Source organism: Myxine glutinosa, chromosome 4 (assembly GCF_964187855.1).
Source record: "Myxine glutinosa chromosome 4, kmMyxGlut1.1, whole genome shotgun sequence".
NCBI classification, from domain to species: Eukaryota; Metazoa; Chordata; class Myxini; order Myxiniformes; family Myxinidae; genus Myxine; species Myxine glutinosa.
In genome coordinates this window covers 76,371,939-76,398,819 of record NC_136264.1, presented here as the reverse complement: position 1 = coordinate 76,398,819, position 26,881 = coordinate 76,371,939, and the positions used below count along the sequence as shown (strand labels likewise).

Sequence of the window (26,881 nt, the reverse complement as noted above, 5' to 3'; positions counted from 1 at the left end):
TCAAATGAGGACGTCACTTCCGGACTTACGGATAGTCATAGTGACGACGTACTGATGCTGAACGTGGCGAGCAGACGCTGTAAGGTACGATCGATTGTAGTACACGTTTATAATAACTCTGCCGATACAGGCCCGATTAACTGCAGCGCCATCCGAGCTGCGGCGTCGGGACGATACATTCATTGTACGGTCACATCACGCACTTACGGGCACGCCCATGGGCCCATGGGCACGCCCATGCATGCATGGGCAAAGCCATTTTTTTTTTTTTTTTTTGGCAAGGAACGGGCACCCACGTCCGGGCACGTCCTAGTATATATATTTCTGGCAGTTGATTGTTTGTTTGACATTTGTATTACAGTGTACAAGAAGGTATAAATAAATGAATGACATGTTTATCTAACCATTTATTCGGGGGAAAATTATTACGGAAGTGTACCAAGCTGTTTTACTTGCAATTTTCAAAGTGCCCTCCCTCGTGATCGATGCACAATTGCAGCCGAGCAGGCACAGAGTGGCACACACGCTTGCAGAGTTCGATATCAATTTCCTCAAACTTTGCAGTGATTTGAGCCTTCAATTCCTGAATGGTACGAGGCTTTTCACGATAAACAAGGTCTTTCATGAGCCCCCAAAGAAATAAATCTGGAGGTGTAAGGTCTTGGGAGTGCGCCGGCCACTCGATCGGACCGCGGCGGCCGATCCACTTTCCGGGAAAGTTTTCATCAAGCCACTGACGAACATGATGTCCATAATGAGGTGGAGCTCCATCTTGCTGGAAATAACAGTCCTGATCTTGTACCCTGGGCCAAAAGAAGGTTTGCAGCATATCCAGGTAAATTTCTGCAGTGACAGATCCCTCAAAGAAAAAGGGTCCAATTATCCCTAATGGAGCTATGGCTGCCCAAACTGTCACGCCAGGTAAATTTACCTCCTCAACTGTCACTCTTGGGTTCTCCGCAACCCAGGGGCAATTGTGTTTGTTAATTGTGCCGTTAAGCTTAAAACATGCCTCATCTGACCACCAGGTGTTGTCTAGCATTGTGTCCTCTTCGTCAAGTTTAGCTAAGAACTCTTCACTAAATTGAAGACGCTGGTCATCTTCTCCATCATGAAGGGCATATGCAGTAAGCGTGGAATGTAAGGTTTCCAGTTTTTCTGGTTAAGGATATGGATAACACTTGATTGGCTCACTTCCAACTCTGCAGATAAACGGGGCGAGTTGACTTTTGCGTACTTTTTTCGTCTCCTGATGGCTTTTTCAGCCTTATCTACATTCGTTGCCATTTTCGGACGACCGGACTTCTTTGCAGTTGCTACCGACCCTGTTGCTTCAAATTTCTCGACAATCAATCGTATGTTTCTTCCCTGGGGTGGGTTAATATCGAATTCCTGTGCCAAACGGCGTGCCGCCATCGTTGGTTGTTCGTTACATTTGTAGTAATGTTTCTCGGCTGCAATGTGTTGATTCATTGAAAGGTAATTCATGGTTCAATTTGGTGCAACTTCAGTAACTTTCCAAACTCTCAGCAATAACCTGCAAAACAAAAATAAATAAATTAAGAAAATTAATAATCTGCAAGACAATTATTAACAACATGACATCCCAGAAAGAATCTGACAGCCAGAAAAACAGAAATCGGGCACGGGCGCTACTTTTGATTCACCCTGTATTGGTAACAGGGGAATCGGATGCACAGCCACGCCTCCAGAAAATGATGCAACCAACAGCTGCATGCGAAACAACAGCATTAAGCTCTGAAAAAGTTATTAAACATTTTATATAAGGTGTTGTAAAAGACAGTGAATTTAATGTCATAATAAAATTTTAACATATGAAAACTTAAAAAGTGGCCTAATTGCCTAATTTGCAGGCAATATTTTAAGAAACTGGTTGACTGGTCATCACTGTTTTCGAATGATTTACGTTTTCAATTTGAGCTATGGTTGTTTGATGCTGTTTTAGACTGTCATAACTTTGACAATTGACAAATAAATGCAAATTTTACAACCATATTTTCTGGACAAAATTTATATGCTCTCAGAAACTTTGCAGTCTGAAAATAATGAGCAAACTATAGCAAGAGGGTCATAATATGGAATAAAATCCAAAGCACAAGTTACACAGTGGGTTTTGCTATTTTATTGTTTCCAATTTCATCATACACATTTGCTCTTTTTTTCCACTACAATACACTTTCAGTACAGGACTCGGTATACCTCGGACTCAGATCGCAGGACTCGGACTTGGACAATTTGGACTCGAAACAACACTGATACACACACACACTTCTTTCACCAATAGATGCAAATAGCTAGTATAACTATCTTGTGGCTCCAGAACCAAACAAAAAAAAAAATAGGGAGGTTTTGCAATACTGATCGCAAGATACGTTTGTAGGGGGTAGTGATAACTTAGAACCAGGTAGATGTGCATAAATTAGCATGCTCCGTATGTCACGGTGAAGAAGAAGAACCACCATGTCATAAGTACTTGTTTAGCCCAGATGTCGTGTAAGGTGTATCTTCATTCCCATCACGAGGGGTGGGGTCATGTTAATTAGTTTATGGATTATGTTAATCCCCTGTGTGTCACGGCCTCTAATATGTACCTTTGTTCCTTATGACACCGCACTAGACACGAGCCAAATCATCCATTAAACCGGAAACCCAGATCAAGCCCTACCATGGATTACCCCGACTTTGGAAGCACACAGGACGAAAGATCCGTGAGGCCATGCCCCGAGGAGACATGATTTGGGGGTTGATTGGCACAAGCCTGGGTAAGATGGGACTTGCTGATAGGAGCAGAAATGGACTACAAAGAGGTGGCACACGCTGATTGGTGAAGCAGATATGGGTGACGTCAGAGCGGCGTGTACAAAATAGTTGGAGCGGCAGACATTCTTCCTTCTGGTACTGGATGACAAAGTGGTTGTGCTTGCTCTGCATGGGGAGGCTTTATTGTGAACGGCCGCGTCCCGAGTGCGAGACTTGCTGGTGTTCGTGAAGTGGCAGAAGAGCCGCGGACGGAGAGCTGCAGTTTTCCAGGCAAGAACGATGCGTGGACGAGCGCTGCTTGCCGCTGCAGCGTGATGAGGTCAGGGGTGAGCGAGACACCCATTGAGGCCTGCTCCGTGCCAACGAGCATGTTTCGCACGCAACGACGCCAAGGCCTCGGACGTTCTTTGGGGGGTTCCTGGCAGGACACACCGATCAAGTTGAGTTGAGTGCCATGAAATTACACCTTTCATTTTTACATCAATATTTTTATCCTTCCTCTGTTTTCAAGTCTGTTGTGGGACGTCCCAATTTAGGAATTTAGCTTTGTCGTGCGTTTTCTTTGCACCGGCATTTCTTTCATTAAACCTGTTATTTTTTTTGCACATTTAAAAAACGTTTTCGTTTGAGTTTATTGCAGGTTTGAAGACTGCCGGTGGGTTTGTGAAGGTAAGCTCCGGTCTCCCCTCCCCAACTTCCCCCCACGCCATGCTCCGCTATATTTTTGAACTGAACGCCCTGGAGTTACAGCTCGTTTGGTCATCCGTTCTACCTGACGGTGTTCACCAAGGGTAGTCACACGACAATATATAGCGAGTGGATCAGGAAGTACTCAAACTGTTTCGTTGTGCAGAAGCACACCCCTTTCTCGCAGGTATGCTGACAAGTACTTTCGGCTTTGTTTTTTTAAAGATTTGTACACCGCTCCTTTCCGATGCCATCTCCAGGCACTGCAAAACGTCATTGCCGGGCACCGAAGGGGGCTCGGCAGTGACGCACGCTGAAAGGGAGTACTCGGTTTTCACTCTGGTTGTTGAACACCGCACCTTTCCTATGCCATCTCCAGGCATTGCAAATCGTCATTGCCGGGCACCGAAGGGGGCTCGGCAGTGACGCACGCTGAAAGGGAGTACTGTTTTCACTCTGGTTGTTTGTTTGTTTTCTTGTTTGTTTGTTTGTCCGGGCGATATCTCAGCCATCCTTTGAGCTGGGAAACTGAAATTTCGGCACAATAGTGAGCAAGTCCCTTGTCAAAAACGTTATTTTTTATTTTTTGATAAATCAATTAATTGAGGAATTATTTAATTATTAGCGATTAATTAAGTACTTATTTAATTAATCAAATTTCCTTTCTCTTCTGACCATTAACTCAGGCACCTTTTGAGTTAGGAAGCTGATATTTGGACATACCAATGACCAGGTGATTTGGCTGCAAAGGCTATTTTTGATTTATTCTTTAATCCTTATTTTATTTTTCCTTTAATTCTTTAATCCTTTGATCCTTTATTTTTCCTTTCTCCACGTGTACTGTTGTCTCATCCTGTATTTTCTGTCCAGGTGTGCTGTTCGCCCCACCCCCATTATCTCCTTGCCATCCACCTTTTGCCCTGTTCACGTGACTCGTGGTGGTCCCTCTTGGCTCTCCCCCCGTTGGTATTTTGTGCATATAAGACTGTTCACGGTTCTGTTTAAATATTATTTAAATATGTTTAACCTTTCCCCTTCAGTGTTTTATTCAGTGGTATATTACAACACGCTGTTTTTCTTCCTATTTAAAAGGCTTTTCTCAATTTCCTCCAACTCATTCCACTTCAAAAAAAAGAAATTCAATATCTTATACATCTCCCTCACTACATGGTCTAAATTCACATTCATTCCATCCATCCCTCCATCGTTCTGAATCGGATTGCTAACTTGAAAATCACAACAAACCCAATTTGTTATCAATGTTCGTCTTTCATTAATCATCCACTTTCTAAACTCCCCTCTTGCCCCTCCCATCCAAATCCCCCCCCTTGCACCTACAGCCCTATACTCCTAAACTCCCCCCTTGCCCCTCTACTCCTGAACTCCCCCCTTGCCCTTCCCCTCCTAAACTCCCCCCTTGCCCCTCCCCTCCAAATCCCCCCCTTGCCCCTCCACTCCTGAACTCCCCCCTCTCCCCTCCCCACCTAAACTCCCCCCTTGCCCCTCCCCTCCAAATCCCCCCCCTTGCCCCTACACTCCTAAACTCCCCCTTGCCCCTCCACTTCTAAACTTCCCCCTTGCCCCTTCCCTCCTAAACTCCCCCCTTGCCCCTCCCCTCCCAAACTCCCCCCTCACTCCTCCCCTTCAAAACTCCCCCCCAACCCCTCCCATTCAAATCTCCCCCCATACCATTCCTCTCCAATTCTCCCTCCTCCCCCCTCCTCCTCAAAGCTGCCTCCTCCCCACTTCATCTCCCTTCTATCTCATACCTCCACCCCCCCCCAACCTTCTACTTTCCTCTGCCCCCCCTCAAACAACCCCTCACTGTGCCTCATCCCTTCCACATCAAACCTTTCATCCTCCTCATCCTTCCCTTTCTTGGAACTCTTCTGCAATCTCTGACACACTATCAACTGCTCTCCCTACCTCCCCCTCTCATCCTTCATCTTACCCTACTCCTCCCCTCCCCTGTCCTGTACCCGATGCTCCCCCTCTCTCTTCATTAACGGTATGGACCTCAAACATCCGGGGCCTTCGCTCAAACCTGACTGATCTCTCCATACAGGTTGCTTCTGACAATCCAGACTTGATCTGCTTAACAGAGACTTTCCTCCTTCAAGATGTCTCTGATTCCTTAATATCTCTTCCTGGTTACTCCCTCCTCCGGTATGATAGACCTGAGCCTCGGCCTGGTGGTGGGGTGGCTATCTTTATCAAAAACTCTCTTCCTCACTCTCCTTGCACTGCCCTCTCTCCTCCTCACCCCCAGGAGTACCTCTGGCTACAGCTCCCTCTCCGCTCCCACCTTTTGTTCATATGTGTTCTGTACCGTCCCCCAAACAGTGATGACTCCATCTACATTTCACTGTCTGACAACATGGACCAACTTCTATCCACTCATCCCAACTCTCTCTTCCTCATATGTGGTGACTTCAACTGTCATCATGCCACCTGGTTGGGTGTGGGTTCCTCTCTCACCAGTCATGGCACCTCAGCAAAGGACTTCTGTGACTCACTGGGATTGACACAATCTGTCAATTTCCCGACCCGGATCTCAGCCAATGGAGTATCTTCTCTTCTAGACTTGGTTATGACAAACTTCCCTGCTAATGTCTGCTGCTCTTCCTCTGCTCCAATCGGTTCTTCCGATCATGTGCTTGTCAAAGTGGACATCTCTCTGGCCATTCTCAGAGAGCCTCCTCAGCGTCGACGAGTCTGGCATTTCACTCAGGCCGACTGGGACGGTCTTCAAGCAGCCATCAATCGTCTGGATTGCTCTCCCATCTCCACTGCCTCTGACATCAATTCTTCCTGGGAATTCTTCCAAAGCAAACTGATCTCTCTCATGCACAGATTTATCCCATCTCGCCTTCAATTGTCTTACCCTTCCTCTCGTCCATGGTACACTGAATCTTGTGGTGAGGCAATTGCCCTGAAACAACTTGCCTTTGCCTCTTGGAAGGCTAATCCAACTGAAGGCAATCTAAGTTCCTTCCACCAAGCTCGGAACAAGTGTGTGTCTACCCTCAGGAGTGCCAGGAAGCACTATCTCTCCTCACTCAAGAATGAACTCTCAAACCTGTCTCCTTCCTCCAAATCCTGGTGGCGTCTGGTCAAATCCGTTTCTGGTGTTTGTTCCCCCTCCATCCCCTCCCTTACCTCAAATGGCCACACAGTTGACATCGCACGTGACAAAGCCGAATGCCTCAACTCTGTGTTTGCCTCAAAATCCTTAGTCCCAAACCCATCTCTCTCTGTTCCCACCTTTCCCAGTCGAGCCCAACTGCTCCTGAACTCTGTGTCCTTCTCTCCTGACAAGGTGGAGGAGTTTTTGTCAAACCTCGACTCTGATTCTGCAACTGGACCAGACGGCATCAGCCCACGGGTCCTAAAATCCTGCTCTGCCGCTCTATCTCACCCTCTCTCTGTTCTTTTCACCCTATCTTTTGCTCAAGGTCATCTGCCAGCATCCTGGAAATCAGCAAACATTACCGCTTTACACAAAAAAGGTGCAAAAACAGATCCTTGCAACTACAGACCAATCAGCCTGCTCCCAATTATCAGCAAAGTCATGGAATCCATCATTGCTTCGGATATGAAATCTTTCCTCTTCTCCAATGGCTTGATCTCTGATCAGCAATTTGGTTTCAGACCAGGTCACTCTACTCTGGACATGCTGCTTCTGCTGTCTCAACAATGGATGGAGGTCCTCAATGCCAAACAGGAAATCAGAGCTGTCTCCCTTGACATATCACGTGCCTTCGATACGGTCTGGCACCCAGCTCTGCTCACCAAACTCTCCTCCTATGGTATCCATGGAAATCTCCATGCATGGCTTGCGGACTTCCTCTCTGGTCGTAGTCAACGTGTGGCCCTGAATGGATTTCTCTCATCTCCCCTTCCTGTTCAGGCTGGAGTTCCCCAAGGCAGTGTGCTGGGCCCTGTGCTTTTTCTGGTCTTTGTCAATGATCTCTCCGACTCTCTGGAAAATCCTCTCTATCTCTTTGCTGATGACTCCACTCTCTGCCGCTCCATTCCTCTTCCCTCAGATCGGCAGTCTGCAGCCTCCTCACTCTCTGAAGACCTGGACAAAATCACAGACTGGTCAAACAAGTGGAACATGTCTTTCAATCCTGACAAATCTCACACTCTTACTATGTCTCTCCGAAAAGATCGACTGGACAACCCTCCCATCTACTTTCTCAACAATCCTCTCCAAGAAGTTCTGTCGCTCAAGCTTTTGGGCCTCACTATCTGCCATGATCTTTCTTGGGAAAACCACATTTCCAAGCTGGCCTCCAAAGCCAGTCGCCGACTGGGCATCCTCCGTCGTGCGAAGTCCTTCCTAGGCACACCTGAGCTCCTCACCACATACAAGGCTTTCATCCGCAGCTCAATGGAATACTGTTCTCCCCTATGGGCTGGTGCTCCTGCCTCACACCTGGCTCGGCTTCACGCTGTTGAATCCAAAGCTTTCAGAATCATTGGAATCTCCCGCGATGAAGCTATCTCTGAGGGCCTTTCACTCACTCACCGCAGGCAGGTAGGTGGTCTTTCTGTCTTCTACCGACTCCTCTCCGGCCTTGCTCCCCCAGCTCTCTGTGCTCTGTCCCCCAAATATTCCTACAGGTCGCACAAGATCTGCCAGCAACCCTCTGATGGTTAAACTGCCGAAATCTCGGCTCTCTGCTCACCTTCACTCTTTCATTCCTCTTTTCTCCCGCCTCTGGAACAAACTCCCACACTCCCTTCAATCCCACTCCTCCCTCCAGGTCTTTAAAACAGCTGTTCACCACCATCTCTTATCTTCCCCCATCCAAAACCTTGATCTTTTCTACCCCCACTAATTCACCCCAATTCCACTTTTTTGAAATACCAACTTCTGTCCTGGAAGTCCTTGGTGTCCTTGTGTTTTATACTTCTCTCTCCACCCCCCCCCCCCCTTCCCACGCCTCCTCCCCCCAAGCCCTCTCCCTTCCACACATCTCCCTGCTCTCAAATGTTGTGTTTGTGTGCTTCCCCTTCTCTCCCCATCTTGTTTTCTGCTCCTTCTTTTTGTGTGTTTTGTTTGTCTGGTTGATTTGTTTGTGAAGTAAATGTTAGCTCTTTCACGAGCCTCGATTCAGTATACAAAAAAAAAAAAAAAAAAAAACCTTTGTCAAAAACGCTATTTTTTTTTTTTGATTAATCAATAAATTGAGGAGTTATTTAATTATTAGCGATTAATTAAGTACTTATTTAATTAATCAAATTTCCTTTCTCTTCTGACCATTAACTCAGGCACCTTTTGAGTTAGGAAGCTGATATTTGGACATGCCAATGACCAGGTGATTTGGCTGCAAAGGATATTTTTGATTTATTAATTAATCAATTAATCGATTAATTATTTAATTATTCAATTAATGACAAAAAATCTTCTTTTTTTTTTAAGTTACAGATTCTGATGAAATAGTGGTAGTTTATGTGTTCTCTGACCAAATTGATTAATAATTTAATTTTTTTATGATTATTATTTATTTTTTTTCATTATTAATCATTTATTTATTTTCTTTCTCATTTGGCCAATATCTCAGGCACCTTTTGAGCTGGGAAGCTAATATTTGGACATGAGTGACCAAGTGATGTGGCTATCAAGGATATTTCTGATTTATTGATTAATCATTTAATCGATTCATTATTTATTGGTGAATCAATTAATTATTTAATTTTTTATTAATGACTTATTTAATTAAATTTCTAAAAGATACATCTTCGGATGAAGCACGAGTGGTTTAGTTGTGCTATTAGCCAATTGATTAAGAAAATAATTTGTGATAATCTTTTATTGATTTTAATTCTACAATTAATCAATCAATTAGCGTACACCTCTCCAGCCCAATGCAGCCTCCATGAGGTGCACTGCGGTATTGCCGGGCGCCTTAGGCGCCCCGGCAATGCCGCGCTGTAGGATATTTAATTATTTGGCATGGGGGCGGTGTACTTTGAATGTATCTTTACTTGTTTGTTTGTTTGTTTGTTGTACACCGCTCCTTTCCTATGCCATCTCCAGGCATTGCAAATCGTCATTGCTGGGCACCGAAGGGGGCTTGGCAGTGACGCACGCTGAAAGAGAGTACTCAGTTTTCACTCTGGTTGTTTGTTTGTTGTACACCGCTCCTTTCCTATGCCATCTCCAGGCATTGCAAATCGTCATTGCTGGGCATCGAAGGGGGCTCGGCAGTGACGCACGCTGAAAGAGAGTACTCAGTTTTCACTCTGGTTGTTTGTTTTCTTGTTTTTGTACACCGCTCCTTTCCTATGCCATCTCCAGGCATTGCAAATCGTCATTGCCGGGCACCAAAGGGGGCTCGGCAGTGACGCACGCTGAAAGAGAGTACTCAGTTTTCACTCTGGTTTCTTGTTTGTTTGTTTTCTTGGTTGTCCGGGCGATATCTCAGCCATCCTTTGAGCTAGGAAGCTGAAATTTCGGCACAGTAGTGAGCAAGTCCTTTGTCAAATACGGTATTTTTTGTTTTTTGAATAATCAATTAATTGAGGAGTTATTTAATTATTAGCGTTTAATTAAGTACTTATTTAATTAATTAAATTTCATTTCTCTTCTGACCATTATTAACTCAGGCACCTTTTGAGTTAGGAAGCTGATATTTGGACATGCCAATGACCAGGTGATTTGGCTGCAAAGGATATTTTTGATTTATTAATTAATCAATTAATCGATTAATTATTTAATTATTCGATTAATGACAAAAAAAATTTTTTTTTTTAAGTTACAGATTCTGATGAAATAGTGGTAGTTTATGTGTTCTCTGACCAAATTGATTAATAATTTAATTTTTTTATGATTATTATTTATTTATTTTCATTATTAATCATTTATTTATTTTCTTTCTCATTTGGCCAATATCTCAGGCACCTTTTGAGCTGGGAAGCTAATATTTGGACATGAGTGACCAAGTGATGTGGCTATCAAGGATATTTTTGATTTATTGATTAATCATTTCATCTATTAAGTATTTATTGATTAATCGATTAATTATTTATTGAGTAATCAATTAATTATTTAATTTTTTATAAATGACTTCTTTAATTAAATTTCTAAAAGATACATCTTCGGATGAAGCACTACTGGTTTAGTTATGCGATTAGCCAATTGATTATGAAAATATTTTGTGATAATCTTTTATTGATTTTAATTATACAATTAATCAATCAATTAGTGTACACCTCTCCCTCCCAATGGAGCCTCAATGAGCTGTACTGCGGTATTGCCGGGCGCCAGAGGCGCCCCGGCAATGCCGCGCTGCAGCATATTTAATTATTTGGCATGGGGCGGTGTACTTTGAATGTATGTGTACTTGTCTTTCTTTCTTGTTTGTTTGTTGTACACCGCTCCTTTCCTATGCCATCTCCAGGCATTGCAAATCGTCATTGCCGGGCACCAAAGGGGGCTCGGCAGTGACGCACGCTGAAAGAGAGTACTCAGTTTTCACTCTGGTTTCTTGTTTGTTTGTTTTCTTGGTTGTCCGGGCGATATCTCAGCCATCCTTCAAGCTAAGAAGCTGAAATTTCGGCACAATAGTGAGCAAGTCCTTTGTCAAAAACGGTATTTTTTGTTTTTTGATTAATCAATTAATTGAGGAGTTATTTAATTATTAGCGTTTAATGAAGTACTTATTTAATTAATTAAATTTCCTTTCTCTTCTGACCATTAACTCAGGCACCTTTTGAGTTAGGAAGCTGATATTTGGACATGCCAATGACCAGGTGATTTGGCTGCAAATGCTATTTTTGATTTATTAATTAATCAATTAATCGATTAATTATTTAATTATTCGATTAATGACAAGAATTTTTTTTTTTTTTACGTTACAGATTCTGATGAAATAGTGGTAGTTTATGTGTTCTCTGACCAAATTGATTAATAATTTAATTTTTTTATGATTATTATTTATTTATTTTCATTATTAATCATTTATTTATTTTCTTTCTCATTTGGCCAATATCTCAGGCACCTTTTGAGCTGGGAAGCTAATATTTGGACATGAGTGACCAAGTGATGTGGCTATCAAGGATATTTTTGATTTATTGATTAATCATTTAATTGCTTAATTATTTATTGATTAATTGATTAATTATTTATTGATTAATCAATTAATTATTTAATTTTTTATTAATGACATTTAATAAAATTTCTAAAAGATAGGTCTTGGGATGAAGCACTACTGGTTTAGTTATGCTATTAGCCAATTGATTAAGAAAATATTTTGTGATAATCTTTTATTGATTTTAATTATACAATTAATCAATCAATTAGCGAACACCTCTTCCTCCCAATGCAGCCTCTATGAGGTGCACTGCGGTATTGCCGGGCGCCGGAGGCGCCCCGGCAATGCCGCGCTGTAGGATATTTCATTATTTGGCATGGGGGCGGTGTACTTTGAATGTATGTGTACTTGTTTGTTTCTTGGTTGTCCGGACGATATCTCAGCCATCCTTTGTGCTCGGAAGCTGAAATTTCGGCACAATAGTGAGCAAGTCCTTTGTCAAAAACGGTATTTTTTGTTTTTTGATTAATCGATAAATTGAGGAGTTATTTAATTATTAGCGATTAATTAAGTACTTATTTAATTAATCAAATTTCCTTTCTCTTCTGACCATTAACTCAGGCACCTTTTGAGTTAGGAAGCTGATATTTGGACATGCCAATGACCAGGTGATTTGCCTGCAAAGGCTATTTTTGATTTATTAATTAATAAATTAATCGATTAATTATTTAATTATTCGATTAATGACAATTTTTTTTTTTTTTTTAAGTTACAGATTCTGATGAAATAGTGGTAGGTTGTGTTCTCTGACGAAATTGATTAATAATTAAAAAAATTTATGATTACTATTTATTTATTTTCATTATTAATCATTTATTTATTTTCTTTCTCATTTGGCCAATATCTCAGGCACCTTTTGAGCTGGGAAGCTAATATTTGGACATGAGTGACCAAGTGATGTGGCGATCAAGGATATTTTTGATTTATTGATTAATCATTTCATCTATTAATTATTTATTGATTAATCGATTAATTATTTATTGAGTCATCAATTAATTATTTAATTTTTTATAAATGCCTTATTTAATTAAATTTCTAAAAGATACATCTTCGGATGAAGCACTAGTGGTTTAGTTATGCGATTAGCCAATTGATTATGAAAATATTTTGTGATAATCTTTTATTGATTTTAATTATACAATTAATCAATCAATTAGTGTACACCTCTTCCTCCCAATGCAGCCTCAATGAGCTGCACTGCGTTATTGCCGGGCGCCAGAGGCGCCCCGGCAATGCCGCGCTGCAGCATATTTAATTATTTGGCATGGGGCGGTGTACTTTGAATGTATTTGTACTTGTTTGTTTTCTTGTTTGTTTTCTTGTTTGTTTTCTTGTTTGTTTGGTTGTCCGGGCGATATCTCAGCCATCCTTTGAGCGAGGAAGCTGAAATTTTGGCACAATAGTGAGAAAGTGCTTTCTCAAAAACTGTATTTTTTGTTTTTTGATTAATCAATAAATTGAGGAGTTATTTAATTATTAGCGATTAATTAAGTACTTATTTAATTAATCAAATTTCCTTTCTCTTCTGACCATTAACTCAGGCACCTTTTGAGTTAGGAAGCTGTTATTTGGACATGCCAATAACCAGGTGATTTGGCTGCAAAGGCTATTTTTGATTTATTAATTAATCAATTAATCGATTAATTATTTAATTATTCGATTAATGACAAAAAAATTTTTTTTTTTTTTAGTTGCAGATTCTGATGAAATAGTGGTAGTTTATGTGTTCTCTGACCAAATTGATTAATAATTTAATTTTTTTATGATTATTATTTATTTATTTTCATTATTAATCTTTTTTTTTTTTTTCTCTCATTTGGCCAATATCTCAGGCACCTTTTGAGCTCGAAAGCTAATATTTGGACATGAGTGACCAAGTGATGTGGCTATCAAGGATATTTTTGATTTATTGATTAATCATTTAATCGATTAATTATTTATTGATTAATCGATGAATTATTTATTGAGTAATCAATTAATTATTTAATTTTTTATTCATGACTTATTTAATTAAATTTCTGAAAGATACATCTTCGGATGAAGCACTAGTGGTTTAGTTATGCTATTAGCCAATTGATTATGAAAATATTTTGTGATAATCTTTTATTGATTTTAATTATACAATTAATCAATCAATTAGTGTACACCTCTCCCTCCCAATGCAGCCTCAATGAGCTGCACTGCGGTATTGCCGGGCGCCTGGGGAGCCCCGGCAATGCCGCTCTGTAGGATATTTAATTATTTGGCATGGGGGCGGTGTATTTTGAATGTATCTGTACTTGTCAAGGATATTTTTGATTTATTGATTAATCATTTCATCTATTAATTATTTATTGATTAATCGATTAATTATTTATTGAGTAATCAATTAATTATTTAATTTTTTATAAATGACTTATTTAATTAAATTTCTAAAAGATACATCTTCGGATGAAGCACTAGTGATTTAGTTATGCGATTAGCCAATTGATTATGAAAATATTTTGTGATAATCTTTTATTGATTTTAATTATACAATTAATCAATCAATTAGTGTACACCTCTCCCTCCCAATGCAGCCTCAATGAGCTGCACTGCGGTATTGCCGGGTGCCCCGGCAATGCCGCGCTGCAGCATATTTAATTATTTGGCATGGGGCGGTGTACTTTGAATGTATCTGTACTTGTTGTATATTTTGTTTGTCTGGTTGATTTGTTTGTGAAATAAATGTTAGCTCTTTACGAGCCTCGATTCAGTATCCAAAAAAAATAAAATAAATAAATAAAATAAAAAATGGGAGGGATAGGTGTACGCTAATTGATTGATTAATTGTATAATTAAAATCAATAAAAGATTATCACAAAATATTTTCTTAATCAATTGGCTAATAGCATTACTAAACCACAAGTGCTTCATCCGAAGATGTATCTTTTAGGAATTTAATTAAATAAGGCATTAATAAAAAATTAAATAAATAATTGATTAATCAATAATTAATCAATTAATCAATAAATAATTAATCTATTAAATGATTAATCAATAAATCAAAAATATCCTTGATAGCCACATCACTTGGTTACTGTCATGTCCAAATATTAGCTTCCCAGCTCAAGAGGTGCCTGAGATATTGGCCAAATGAGAAAGAAAATAAATAAATGATTAATAATGAAAATAAATAAATAATAATCATTAAAAAATTAAATTATTAATCAATTCGGTCACAGAACACATAAACCACCACCATTTCATCAGAATCTGTAACTTTAAAAAAAAAAAATGTAGTCATTAATCGAATAATTACATAATTAATTGATTAATTAATAAATCAAAAATGGCCTTTGCAGCGAGATCACCTGGTCATTGGCATGTCCAAATATCAGCTTCCTAACTCAAAAGGTGCCTGAGTTAATGGTCAGAAGAGAAAGGAAATTTGATTAATTAAATAAGTACTTAATTAATCGCTAATAATTAAATAACTCCTCAGTTAATTGATTCATCAAAAAACAAAAAATACAGTTTTTGACAAAGGACTTGCTCACTATTGTGCCGAAATTTCAGCTTCCTAACTCAAAGGATGGCTGAGATACCGCCCAGACAAACAAACAAACAAACAAGGAAGAAAACAAACAAACAAACAAACAACCAGATATAAACTAAGTACTCCCTTTCAGCGTGCGTCACTGCCGAGGCCCCTTCGGTGCCCAGCAATGACGATTTGCAATGCCTGGAGATGGCATTGGAAAGGTGCGGTGTACAATATCCTACAGCGCGGCAATACCGCAGTGCACCTCATAGAGGCTGCATTGGGAGGGAGAGGTGTACGCTAATTGATTGATTAATTGTATAATGAAAATCAATAAAAGATTATCACAAAATATTTTCTTAATCAATTGGCAAATAGCATAACTAAACCACAAGTGCTTCATCCGAAGATGTATCTTTTAGGAATTTAATTAAATAAGGCATTAATAAAAAATTTAATATTTAATTGATTAATCAATAATTAATCAATTAATCAATAAATAATTAATCGATTAAATGATTAATCAATACATCAAAAATATCCTTGATAGCCACATCACTTTGTCACTGTCATGTCCAAATATTAGCTTTCCAGCTCAAAAGGTGCCTGCGATATTGGCCAAATGAGAAAGAAAATAAATAAATGATTAATAATGAAAATAACTAAATAACAAGTACACATACATTCAAAGTACACCGCCCCCATGCCAAATAATTAAATATCCTACTACGCGGCATTGCCGGGGCGCCTCTGGCGCCCGGCAATACCCCGCAGTGCAGCTCATTGAGGCTGCATTGGGAGGGAGAGGTGTACACTAATTGATTGATTAATTGTATAATTAAAATCAATAAAAGATTATCACAAAATATTTTCATAATCAATTGGCTAATCGCATAACTAAACCACTAGTGCTTCATCCGAAGATGTATCTTTTAGAAATTTAATTAAATAAGTCATTTATAAAAAATTAAATAATTTATTGATTACTCAATAAATAATTAATCGATTAATCAATAAATAATTAATAGATGAAATGATTAATCAATAAATCAAAAATATCCTTGATAGCCACATCACTTGGTCACTCATGTCCAAATATTAGCTTCCCAGCTCAAAAGGTGCCTGAGATATTGGCCAAATGAGAAAGAAAATAAATAAATGATTAATAATGAAAATAAATAAATAATAATCATAAAAAAATTAAATTATTAATCAATTTGGTCAGAGAACACTTAAACTACCACTATTTCATCAGAATCTGTAACTTTAAAAAAAAATTTTTTTGGGTCATTCATCGAATAATTAAATAATTAATCGATTAATTGATTAATTAATAAATCAAAAATATCCTTTGCAGCCAAATCACCTGGTCATTGGCATGTCCAAATATCAGCTTCCTAACTCAAAAGGTGCCTGATTTAATGGTCAGAAGAGAAAGGAAATTTGATTAATTAAATAAGTACTTAATTAATCGCTAATAATTAAATAACTCCTCAATTTATTGATTAATCAAAAACAAAAAGTACGGTTTTTGAAAAAGGACTTGCTCATTATTGTGCCGAAATTTCAGCTTCCTAGCTCAAAGGATGGCTGAGATATCGTCCGGACAAACAAACAAGAAAGAAAACAAGAAAGAAAACAAGAAAACAAACAAATAAACAAACAACCAGAGTGAAAACTGAGTACTCTCTTTCAGCGTGCGTCACTGCCGAGCCCCCTTCAGTGCCCGGCAATGACGATTTGCAATGCCTGGAGATGGCATAGGAAAGGAGCGGTGTACAACAACCAGAGTGAAAACTGAGTACTCTCTTTCAGCGTGCGTCACTGCCGAGCCCCCTTCGGTGCCCAGCAATGACGATTTGCAATGCCTGGAGATGGCATAGGAAAGGAGCGGTGTACAACAAGTACACATACATTCAAAGTACACCGCCCCCTTGCCAAATAATTAAATACCCTACAGCGCGGCATTGCCGGGACGCCTCCGGCGCCCGGCAATACCGCAGTGCAGCTCATTGAGGCTGCATTGGGAGGGAGAGGTGTACACTAATTGATTGATTAATTGTATAATTAAAATCAATAAAAGATTATCACAAAATATTTTCATAATCAATTGGCTAATTGCATAACTAAACCACTAGTGCTTCATCCGAAGATGTATCTTTTAGAAATTTTATTAAATAAGTCATTTATAAAAAATTAAATAATTAATTGATTACTCAATAAATAATTAATCGATTAATCAATAAATAATTAATAGATGAAATGATTAATCAATAAATCAAAAATATCCTTGATAGCCACATCACTTGGTCACTCATGTCCAAATATTAGCTTCCCAGCTCAAAAGGTGCCTGAGATATTGGCCAAATGAGAAAGAAAATAAATAAATGATTAATAATGAAAATAAAAAAATAATAATCATTAAAAAAATTAAATTATTAATCAATTTGGTCAGAGAACACATAAACTACCACTATTTCATCAGAATCTGTAACTTTAAAAAAAAAATTTTTTTTTGTCATTAATCGAATAATTAAATAATTAATCGATTAATTGATTAATTAATAAATCAAAAATATCCTTTGCAGCCAAATCACCTGGTCATTGGCATGTCCAAATATCAGCTTCCTAACTCAAAAGGTGCCTGAGTTAATGGTCAGCAGAGAAAGGAAATTTGATTAATTAAATAAGTACTTAATTAATCGCTAATAATTAAATAACTCCTCAATTTATTGATTAATCAAAAAAAAAAATACCGTTTTTGACAAAGGACTTCCTCACCATTGTGCCGAAATTTCAGCTTCCTAGCTCAAAGGATGGCTGAGATATCGCCCGGACAAACAAACAAGAAAGAAAACAAGAAAGAAAACAAGTACAAATACATTCAAAGTACACCGCCCCATGCCAAATAATTAAATATGCTGCAGCGCGGCATTGCCAGGGCGCCTCCGGCGCCCGGCAATACCGCAGTGCAGCTCATAGAGGCTGCATTGGAAGGGAGAGGTGTACACTAATTGATTGATTAATTGTATAATTAAAATCAACAAAAGATTATCACAAAATATTTTCATAATCAATTGGCTAATCGCATAACTAAACCACTAGTGCTTCATCCGAAGATGTATCTTTTAGAAATTTAATTAAATAAGTCATTTATAAAAAATTAAATAATTAATTGATTACTCAATAAATAATTAATCGATTAGTCAATAAATAATTAATAGATGAAATGATTTATCAATAAATCAAAAATATCCTTGACAAGTACACATACATTCAAAGTACACCGCCCCCATGCCAAATAATGAAATATCCGACAGTGCGGCATTGCCGGGGCGCCTCAGCCGCCCGGCAATACCGCAGTGCAGCTCATAGAGACTGTATTTGGAGGGAGAGGTGTTCGCTAATTGATTGATTAATTGTATAATTAAAATCAATAAAAGATTATCACAAAATATTTTCTTACTAATAGCATAACTAAACCACTCGTGCTTCATCCGAAGACCTATCTTTTAGGAATTTAATTAAATAAGTCATTAATAAAATTTTTAATAATTAATTGATTAATCAATAAATAATTAATCAATTAATCAATAAATAATTAAGCGATTAAATGATTAATCAATAAATCAAAAATATCCCTGATAGCCACATCACTTGGTCACTGTCATGTCCAAATATTAGCTTCCCAGCTCAAAAGGTGCCTGAGATATTGGCCAAATGAGAGAAAATAAATAAATGATGAATAATGAAAATAAATAAATAATAATCATTAAAAAATTAAATTATTAATCAATTCGGTCACAGAACACATAAACCACCACCATTTCATCAGAATCTGTAACTGAAATAATAATTTTAAATATCGTAATTAATCGAATAATTAAATAATTAATCGATTAATTGATTAATCAATAAATCAAAAATATCCTTGATAGCCACATCACTTGGTCACTCATGTCCAAATATTAGCTTCCGAGCTCAAAAGGTGCCTGAGATATTGGCCAAATGAGAAAGAAAATAAATAAATGATTAATAATGAAAATAAATAAATAATAATAATGAAAAATTAAATTATTAATCAATTCGGTCACAGAACACATAAACCACCACCATTTCATCAGAATCTGCAACTGAACTTTTTTTTTTTTAAAGAAATTATCGAATAATTGAATAATTAATCGATTAATTGATTAATTGATTAATCAATAAATCAAAAATATCCTTGATAGCCACATCACTTGGTCACTCATGTCCAAATATTAGCTTCCGAGCTCAAAAGGTGCCTGAGATATTGGCCAAATGAGAAAGAAAATAAAGAAATGATTAATAATGAAAATAAATAAATAATAGTCATTAAAAAATTGCATTATCAATCAATTCGGTCACAGAACACATAAACCACCACCATTTCATCAGAATCTGTAACTGGGAAAAAAATAATAATAATTTGTCATTCATCAAATAATTGATTAATTGATTAATTAATAATTGATTAATCAATAAATCAAAAATATCCTTGATAGCCACATCACTTGGTCACTCATGTCCAAATATTAGCTTCTGAGCTCAAAAGGTGCCTGAGTTAATGGTCAGAAGAGAAAGGAAATTTGATTAATTAAATAAGTACTTAATTAATCGCTAATAATTAAATAACTCCTCAATTTATTGATTAATCAAAAAACAAAAAATAACGTTTTTGACAAAGGACTTGCTCACTATTGTGCCGAAATTTCAGCTTCCTAGCTCAAAGGATGGCTGAGATATCGTCCGGACAAACAAACAAGAAAGAAAGCAAGAAAACAAACAAACAAACAACCAGAGTGAAAACTGAGTACTCTCTTTCAGCATGCGTCACTGCCGAGCCCCCTTCGGTGCCCAGCAATGACGATTTGCAATGCCTGGAGATGGCATAGGAAAGGAGCGGTGTACAACAAGAAAGAAAACAAACAAACAAACAACCAGAGTGAAAACTGAGTACTCTCTTTCAGCGTGCGTCACTGCCGAGCCCCCTTCGGTGCCTGGCAATGACGATTTGCAATGCCTGGAGATGGCATAGGAAAGGAGTGGTGTACAACAAACAAACAAACAACCAGAGTGAAAACTGAGTACTCTCTTTCAGCGTGCGTCACTGCCGAGCCCCCTTCGGTGCCCAGCAATGACGATTTGCAATGCCTGGAGATGGCATAGGAAAGGAGCGGTGTACAAAAAGAGGGAGCGGAAGACAAGATGGGGAGAGATGGGGAAGCACACAAACACAACATCCGAGAGCAGGGAGATGCGTGGAAGGGAGAGGGCCCGTGGGAAGGGGGGGGGGGGGGAGGGAGAAGTATAAAACACAAGAACACCAAGGACTTCCAGGACAGAAGTTGGTATTTCAAAAAAGTGGAATTGGGGTGAAATTAGCGGGGGTAGAAAAGATCAAGGTTTTGGATGGGGGAAGAAAAGAGATGGTGGTGAACAGCTGTTTTAAAGACCTGGAGGGTGGAGTGGGATTGAAGCGAGTGAGGGAGATTATTCCAAGGTGGGAGAAATGAGGAATGAAGGAGTGAAGGTGAGCAGAGAGGCTTGATTTTGGCAGTTTAACCATAAGAGGGTTGCAGGCAGATCTTGTGCGACCTGTTGGAATATTTGCGGGACAGAGCCCAGAGAGAGCTGGGGGGGCAAGGCCAGAGAGGAGTCGGTAGAAGACGGAAAGACCACCAACCTGCCTGCGGTGAGTGAGTGAGTGAGACGCCCTTGGAGTTAGCTTCATCGCGGGAGATTCCAATAATTCTGAATGCTTTGGTTTCAACAGCGCGAAGACGAGCTAGGTGTGAGGCAGTAGCACCAGCCCAGAGGGGAGAGCATTATTCCATTGAGCTGCGGATGAAAGCCTTGTATGTGGTGAGGAGCTCGGGTGTGCCAAGGAAGGACTTCGCACGACGGAGGATGCCCAGTCGGCGACCAGCTTTGGAGGCCAGATTTGAAATGTGGTTTTCCCAGGAAAGATCATGGCAGATAGTGAGACCCAAAAGCTTGAGTGACAGAACTTCTTGGAGAGGATTTTTCAGAAAGTGGATGGGAGGGTTGTCCAGTCGGTCTTTTCGGAGAGACATCGTAAGAGTGTGAGATTTGTCAGGATTGAAAGACATGTTCCACTTGTTTGCCCAGTCTGTGATTTTGTCCAGGTCTGCAGAGAGTGAGGAGGCTGCAGACAACCGATCTGAGGGATGAAGAATGGAGCGACAGAGAGTAGAGTCATCAGCAAAGAGATAGAGAGGATTTTCAAGAGAGTCAGAGAGATCATTGATGAAGACCAGAAAAAGCACAGGGCCCAGAACACTGCCTTGGGGAACTCCAGCCTGAACAGGAAGAGGAGATGAGAGAAACCCATTCAGGGCCACACGTTGACTACGATTAGAGAGGAAGTCTGCCAGTCATGCGTGGAGATTTCCATGGATACCAAAAGAGGAGAGTTTGGTGAGCAGAGCGGGGTGCCAGACCGTATCGAAGGCACGTGATATGTCAAGGGAGACTGCTCTAATTTCCTGTTTGGCATTGAGGACCTCCATCCATTGTTGAGCAAGCAGAAGCAGCATGTCCAGAGTAGAGTGTCCAGGTCTGAAACCAAATTGATGATCAGAGATCAAGCCATTGGAGAAGAGGAAAGATTTCATATCTGAAGCAATGTTGGATTCCATGACTTTGCTGATAATTGGGAGAAGGCTGATTGGTCTGTAGTTGCTGGGATCTGTTTTTGCACCTTTTTTGTGCAAAGCGGTGATGTTGGCAGATTTCCAAGCAGATGGAAGATGACCTTGAGCAAAAGAGAGGGAGAAGAGAACAGAGAGAGGGAGTGAAAGAGCGGAAGAACAGGATTTTAGGACCCGTGGGCTGATGCCGTCAGGTCCAGTTGCAGAATCAGAGTCGAGGGTTGACAGAAACTTTTCCACCTTGTCAGGAGGAAAGGACACAGAGTCCAGGAGTAACTGGGTATGACTGGGTACGGTGGGTACAGAGAGGGATGGGTTTTGGACACAAGATTTAGAGGCAAACACAGAGTTGAGGCATTTAGGTTTTTCACGTGCGGAGTCAGCCGTGTGGCCATTTGAGGTGAGGGAGGGGATGGAGGGGGAACAAACACCAGAAACAGATTTGACCAGACGCCACCAGGATTTGGAAGAGGGAGACAGATAAGAGAGTTCGGTCCTGAGAATGGAGAGATATTGTTTCCTGGCTCTCCTGAGGGTGGACACACACTTGTTTCGGGCTTTGTGAAAGGAAATGAGATTTCCTTCCGTTGGATTTGCTTTCCAGGAGACGAAAGCAAGTTGTTTCTGGGCAATAGCCTCACCACAAGATTCCGTGTACCATGGAGGGGAGGAAGGGTATGACAACTGAAGACGAGATGGGATAAATCTGGTGCTCTCTATGAGGTGCACTGCGGTATTGCCAGGCGCCGGAGGCGCCCCGGTAATGCCGCGCTGTAGGATATTGTACACCGCACCTTTCCTATGCCATCTCCAGGCATTGCAAATCGTCATTGCTGGGCACCGAAGGGGGCTCGGCAGTGACGCACGCTGAAAGGGAGTACTCAGTTTTCACTCTGGTTGTTTGTTTGTTTGTTTGTTTTCTTCCTTGTTTGTTTGTTTGTTTGTCCGGGCGATATCTCAGCCATCCTTTGAGTTAGGAAGCTGAAATTTTGGCACAATAGTGAGCAAGTCCTTTCTCAAAAACTGTATTTTTTGTTTTTTGATTAATCAATTAATTGAGGAGTTATTTAATTATTAGCGATTAATTCAGTACTTATTTAATTAATCCAATTTCCTTTCTCTTCTGACCATTAACTCAGGCACCTTTTGAGTTAGGAAGCTGATATTTAGACATGCCAATGACCAGGTGATTTCGCTGCAAATAGTGGGGAAGCTTAGCAAAACCATTGTGCAAATTGTGATAAAAGCACCAAAATTGGTACACATGTAGACTGACATATTACAAACAGATATAGATATTGGGCCATCTCAAATTTGGGCCTGGGCACCAATGGTTGCCAATTTCCAAAATGGCGCTTATGCGAATTAATCAGAACTAAATTCGGAAATTCTGTGTGTGCAGACCTGCTAATATCAGAGGAACTAGCTGACAACAATTGAGTATATTTGGTATTCTAAGCTTTTGCATTATTGTGCAAAGTGATTGTCAAGTAATTAGGGGCACTTACATGATTATTATAATAGTTATTGGATAAAATAACAACAAACAATCTGTGGAAGATGTCTCATTATTATGCATATATTTTATGATTTCTGAGGTTACAAGCAATATTGTTGTATTGTTCAACATTGTCATTGTGTTACATATTTATGTGAATGTATGTGAATTACCATTCAGGTCTTTGCTTATCCATGTTTAGTAGATTAAGGGTTGTTGTGGTTGGAGGGTCAGGAGCCCTTCTGAAAAGTGTCCGGAAACGGAAGTGACCGGAAACGGAAGAAGAAAAGACACGAGGAAGAAAAGGGACGATTATTATTCTTCCTCGCCCCGCTCCGACGAAAGGTGGGATCGACCTTGCGCTGCGTGGAAAAGCGGCGTTCCGCAGCCCGTCTGGCGAGAGGAATTACCGGGACGTGTACCTGCCCGGTGGAGACGTCAAGTTGATGTGGGGCCGTGCATCGACCCCGCGTCTGGCACTGTTCACGGCACCGTCTAAACAGACGCGTGCGGGTCGCACGTTGGGGCCTAACGCGCCTTGCAAGCGGCGTGGGGCTTTTGGCTTGCTCTACCGTACCCGCTTCGCGTGGCCACGAGGGGCTGCAGCCACGGTGCCGGGTACGATACCTGCCCGGTGGAAAAACGTCCACCCGGAGTTCGTTCAACCGCCCGAGTGCGGCGACGCCGACCAGTATCTTGGTCAGGAGGGGCCCAGAGACATTGTGAGGAGCAGAGACCAAAAGGGGGTCGTGAGTACCGAAGTGAACACACATATATAAGATGGCCATCTTAATCATATAGGGGATTGATTGTGGATTGGGAATTGTGGATGGTTGTTTGCTATTGATTGCTCGGGGAAAATCTCCGTGGTTGTATCATTGAAATTGTATGGTGTCATTACCATTGAAATATATCCTTGAACATCAGTTTTCTCTTGGGTGGAATTCATATGGATTGCGTGGCGAAAGCGCATATATAATACAACTTTCTGGCGAAGTTCCTCTCACGGTCCGGGGGTCACCGAGACCAGGTATTCACCGAGGGGACCACGTAACAGAATTGGGGGCTCGTCCAAATTACGATTTGCGGATTCGCAATTGGGTCTACGTCCGGGATCTAAAAGAGTATTTGTATAAAATAATAAAATAATATTTTTATTAATTAAAATTTATTAATTAAGTATTAATTGGTAAATTTTTGGTGAAATTGGGGTAAAGTCTTGGGTGAAGGTTAACAGGTGTTAAGGATAGTCACCATGGCGTTTGTGGCACAGAACTTTGCGGTAACACCGAGTGAGGCACAGTTCCGAGCGTTACTAAAGTCGGACCTCTTGAAATTGGCCAAACATTTTAACTTGGAGGTCCGAACTAATTTGAGGAAGGCAGAGTTGCAGGCCACGGTGATACAATCTATGGTGGGATTAGGAACATGGGACGAGTTAGCCTGGGAGTGGCTACCCGAAGAACCAGAAGACGTGGAGCTCCGGAAACTGGAGTTGCAATTACGGAGCCAGGAACGGATCAAAGAAGAAGAAAGGAAAGCAGAAGAGAGGAGAGAAGAGAAACAAGCAGAGGAAAGGAGAGTGGAACGAGAACTCCAGGAAAGGTTAAAAAAAGAAGAAAGGAAAGCAGAAGAGAGGAGAGAAGAGAAACAAGCAGAGGAAAGGAGAGTGGAACGAGAACTCCAGGAAAGGTTAGCAGAAGAAGAAAGGAAAGCAGAAAAGGAAAGAGCAGAAGAAGAAAGGAAAGCAGAAAAGGAAAGAGCAGAAGAAGAAAGGAAAGCAGAAGAGAGGAGAGAAGAGAAACAAGCAGAGGAAAGGAGAGTGGAACGAGAACTCCAGGAAAGGTTAGAAGGGAGAAAAGCAGAGGAGAGGAGAGCTGCAAGGGACCTCGAAGCAGAGGAGAGAAAAGCAGAAAGGGAATTAAAGGAACGTGACATGGAGCTTCAGCAAGAAATTAAATTCAAGGAGCTGGAGTTAATGAGAGAATGGGGAGAGGCACCACCCTTGCTGACGGGGTCGACACCTAACCAGAAAACCTGGGATGTGGGCAGACATGTGAGGCTGGTTCCACCGTTCAGTGAAAAGGAAGTCGCGAAATTTTTTCCACACTTTGAGAAAGTGGCTCGACAATTAAACTGGCCGGAGGAGGCCTGGACCATACTAGTGCAAAGTGTGCTGGTGGGGAAAGCTCAAGAGATTTATTCGGCGCTACCAATGGACCAATGTGCAGATTATGAGGTACTGAAGAAGCACATCCTCAAAGCCTATGAGTTGGTTCCGGAAGCTTACAGGCAAAAATTCAGGAATGCCAGGAAGAGGGAGAGTGAGACCCATGTGGAGTTTGCCAGAGTGAAAGAAAACATGTTTGATCGGTGGTGTGAGTCAAAAGGAGTCGGGAAAGACTTCGAAACATTGCGGGACTTGATCCTGGTGGAGGAATTCCAGCAGTGTGTCCACGAGGACATCAAAGTGTACCTGCAGGAAAAGAAAGTACCAAAGTTGTGGGACGCAGCCACCATGGCAGATGATTATGCCTTAACCCACCGAATAGGGGTCCACGAACCTAACTCCTCGCCTAGATCTCCGCAGGGGAGGTGGGGAACAGCAGGTGCGGAGAACGACCATACATGGCGGCGGCCTCGAGATGATTATGGGGACAACTATGATACCCCACCTGTTCGAAATCAGAGGGATGCGGGCCCAAGACAAACTTATAGTTCGGGGGGCCCGAGGCAGACCACGAGTTTTTCCTCCGGGCCTACTTGCGCTTTTTGCAAGAAACCTGGACACTTGATGTCCAGTTGTTACCGCATGAAAAGCGAAGACCCAGAGCGGAGTCCGACTACTACGACTCCAAACGCAATGGCCATTGTGAGAAATCGCCATCAAAAGGGTTACCAACCATTTATTTCAGAGGGGTTTGTGTCACGGGATGGAGCCTCGACTAACCGGAAACCGGTTAGGATATTGAGGGACACAGGGGCACATCAATCTTTAATGCTTGAAGGCATTTTGCCATGGTCCGAGGAGACGGCAACGGGGGATAGTGTTCGTTTACAGGGGATCGGGGGCGGTGTTAGTGCTCCCCTTCATGTCATCCATTTGGAGTCCGATTTGGTGTCAGGACCGGTCACCGTCGGTTTACAAGCCACGCTTCCTGTAGAGGGTGTATCTGTGGTTATCGGGAATGATTTGGCCGGGGGTCAAGTTTATGGTAACCTGAGGGTTGGTAAAGAGCCCAGCAGGGAAAATAACGCCACACCAGCTTGGGATGGCGACAAAAGTGCCAAGTTATTTGTAGGGGGACTGAACTTCAAAACAGAGGAAGAGGTTCTGACCTCTGTCTTCAACAGATATGGGCCGCTGGTGGAAGTGCGGTTGGTAAGAGACTGGGAAACGCAACAGTCAAGAGAGTTCGGCTTTGTCACGTTTGCCAGCACAAAAGACGCCAGAGAGGCAGAGAAGAATTGGAATGGCAAGGATTTGGAGGGTCGGACCATAACAGTAGGGAAGGCATTTCGTAGACGTCGAGAGGTCTACAGGAGAGGACAACTGGGCGGTAGTTTTGGTGGTGGCCGCAATCAATATTATTATGGAGGCTCCCTGAGTTAC

The 26,881-nt window shown here is 40.8% G+C and overlaps 1 protein-coding gene across 2 annotated transcripts in view; it reads right to left on the bottom strand.

Annotated features, from left to right (window-relative positions):
* Positions 1 to 392: 392 nt before the first annotated feature.
* Positions 393 to 26,881, bottom strand: part of LOC137424847 (histone H2B 1/2-like) — a 55,537-nt gene continuing 29,048 nt past the window's right edge. Inside the window, exon 2 of one of the 2 annotated variants that reach the window (XM_078776000.1) lies at positions 393 to 1,537. In XM_078776000.1, coding sequence (XP_078632126.1) covers positions 1,527 to 1,537 — 11 coding nt within the window. In that variant the 3' untranslated portion in view covers positions 393 to 1,526. Of the gene's footprint in view, positions 1,538 to 2,123; positions 3,200 to 26,881 lie in introns of those variants that run through there. The other variant, XM_078775997.1, reaches the window with a different exon arrangement.